This window comes from Etheostoma spectabile, chromosome 13 (genome assembly GCF_008692095.1).
Source record: "Etheostoma spectabile isolate EspeVRDwgs_2016 chromosome 13, UIUC_Espe_1.0, whole genome shotgun sequence".
NCBI classification, from domain to species: domain Eukaryota; kingdom Metazoa; phylum Chordata; class Actinopteri; order Perciformes; family Percidae; genus Etheostoma; species Etheostoma spectabile.
Window position 1 is genome coordinate 11322765 of NC_045745.1, and position 2675 is coordinate 11325439.

A 2675-nucleotide genomic window follows, 5' to 3' on the forward strand; every position below is an offset into this window, starting at 1 on the left:
TCACAAAGAAAATTGGTGTCCTTAAAAGGTTGGATTTTCCTAATTTCTTTGAATTAAGGCATTAAGACAATTTCAAAAAAGATGTTTAGATGAGATTAGATTCAACTTCATTGTCAATACACGGGTACAGGTACAAGGCAACGAAATGCAGTTTAGGTCTAACCAGAAGTGTAATAGCAGTAAGTGCAGGATATACACTGGTTTCATAAGTGCAGGACATGGATATGTGCTGAATAAACGCTCAGTCATTTCCTAAAACAGCTGATCATTGCAGTTTTTAGCAAACATTACTTAAACAAACAAGAAGATACAGTGTACTTGTTGGGGAATACGTTTAGCTGTTGGGAAGCAAGTTTGTTTTTGCAGTTGAAAGATAATTTTAATTAATTAAGAAGCAGGATCTACAATATGAGAAAAAGTCCCTACTACAGTGGTCAATTTTTGAAAAGTGTGAACAATTATTATTACAGATTGATGAAAACTACAGTCAGTTATTTAAAAAAAAATATACAGATTCTTTGATTTGAGTGAAAAGTTAAATATTTGTGTTCTTGTTTCAGCCTGATTTTGTTGGGATGATATGCAGACGACTCTCGCCGAAAAAGATCGTTGAGAAGTGGGTGGACTTTGCCAGGTAAGTGTTTATTTATCACCTTTTAGATGACTTTCCCCTTCTAAATGAGCACTTAGTTGGCTGAGGAAGGTCAAAGTTCAGCTGATAAACTCTCAGGAGCAAACTCGTTTCAGCGCCTGGAGCTGTGAATGAGATATGAGCTATCGTCCTTGTTTACCTTCTGTAATCTTATCAAAATGACATTTTTAGAGTCTGTGATTTTTACAGAAAGTTCAAATAGAAAGTCTACACACTTGGACTAATAATCAGCTTGGAAACAATCAGTGTATCTGGTATTGTTTGGGGCAGTGTACAGCTGGTGAACACAATGAAAGTGGGGAGTGTGTGGTAGAGCGAGGGAGAAGTGAGAGAGTGACGGGGATTAGTTTCAGAGCTGGTAGTGACTCTAGAGTCATAGTGGAAGAAACAAAGTGTCTCCCCTGTGCTTTCTGAACAAGGTGAGAGATCTGTAGCAGGAAAAGTTAACCCTTTCCTTGATCTCATGTTGTTCATGGAGAAGGAGAACCAGGAAAAGAGAAGGGGGGGGGAATGCAACGCTGCCAAGCGAACCAATCACAGTTGTTGTGGTCTGCAACGTGTAGTTGTATGTCAGGCTACGGCGTAGGGTCTGTGTCCTGTGTACCTACGGCGTCGATATAACTCATAAGCATAAATTAGCCTTTAGCATGAATTGGAATAGCTTTGCTGACTCCTTTACGTTACATCCCATCAGCCTCAGCTTTACTTTGCATTTAGTGCTAATTATCCTAGGCTAGCCTGCTAACACACTATACGAGGATGTGACCATGGTCAACATGAACTGTTCCACCAGGCGCCTGTGTGAGCACCAGTACGGGAACTCGCCCAGAGTGAGGATCAACGGACACGTAGCCGCTCGCTTCCCCTTCATCCCTCTGCCTCTGGATTACATCCTGCCTGAGCTCCTCAAAAATGCCATGAGGTAACCTCGCCACTCATACATACGGCACATGTCAGTGTTTATCCATCTCCTGTGGTTGAAAGGCCTTGAGATCTAGAGATGGAAATCACAGTCTAGCATTTTCTTTTTCTCAAGTTGGATAGAATGATAGTCAGCTCTTGGTACAAGCCACAATTACATTACATTCATCTGGCTGACACTTCTATCTAGGTGTGGGAAAAAAACCTTGGAAATTATACATATCACGCCACAATTTTACCAGCGATTGACCTAAATATTTTTGGTTTATATGGTACTGCAGACAGTGAGTACAGCAAAACAGAGTGAAAGCAGAAAATGCATGTTATGTTCTTTACAAATGAAATTAATGTCAGGCTGACTGACATGTCATGTACATTCATCTTAGAACACACAGTTTTTAAATATGTCTCATGATATTTATTGTCTCCAGAAGTGTATTGTTCATCTTTTTTTTTTTTTAAGGAAGGAAAAGAAAATCTCAATACCATCGCATCACAATACTTCTAGAATGGCAATACAAACCTAACAGGTGCCCATGTGTCATGGAAGAATCTTGTTGGGATTCATTTTTCTACCGTTCACAGATAGTGTAATAACTTGTGCTTCAACAATAACTGCAATCGGTAAAAACTGCCTTTTTCATCTTAATAATGGGTTTTGGCATCAGGTATTTGTCCTCATAGTTTATTATCCCCGATGTCCCTGGCTAACTTGTCTGCAAGCTAGACTTGACCCTTGAGTCTTTTATGAAATGGGAGCACACTTTGCACACTGACCATTTTCTCCCAATGACATCTGTTCATTTGTCTCCTCAGGGCCACCATGGAAAGCCATCTGGACACCCCATACAATGTGCCTGATGTGGTCGTCACCATTGCCAATAATGACATTGATTTTGTCATCAGGTGAGCGGCTAAATGCCTGTAGAATTGCTAGGGTTTAAAAGAAAAATACGTATTTATAAAGCAATATTAAAGTTCCTTAGGGGTGTTTGTCTGGAGAGGCCCTTCAAAGAATAAGCTCCAGCACTTAACTCTAAATCAAATCCTCCAGCGTGGCTGCCATTAACTCCTCGCGTCAAGTATGAAAATACAAGTCAGT

At 40.1% G+C, this 2675-nt stretch overlaps 1 protein-coding gene across 1 annotated transcript in view; it reads left to right on the plus strand.

Annotated features, from left to right (window-relative positions):
- Positions 1–2675, plus strand: part of bckdk (branched chain ketoacid dehydrogenase kinase) — a 14209-nt gene that overhangs the window by 10175 nt on the left and 1359 nt on the right. Inside the window, exons 7-9 of the mRNA XM_032533199.1 lie at positions 561–634; positions 1446–1574; positions 2390–2479. Coding sequence (XP_032389090.1) covers positions 561–634; positions 1446–1574; positions 2390–2479 — 293 coding nt within the window. The remainder of the gene's footprint in view (positions 1–560; positions 635–1445; positions 1575–2389; positions 2480–2675) is intronic.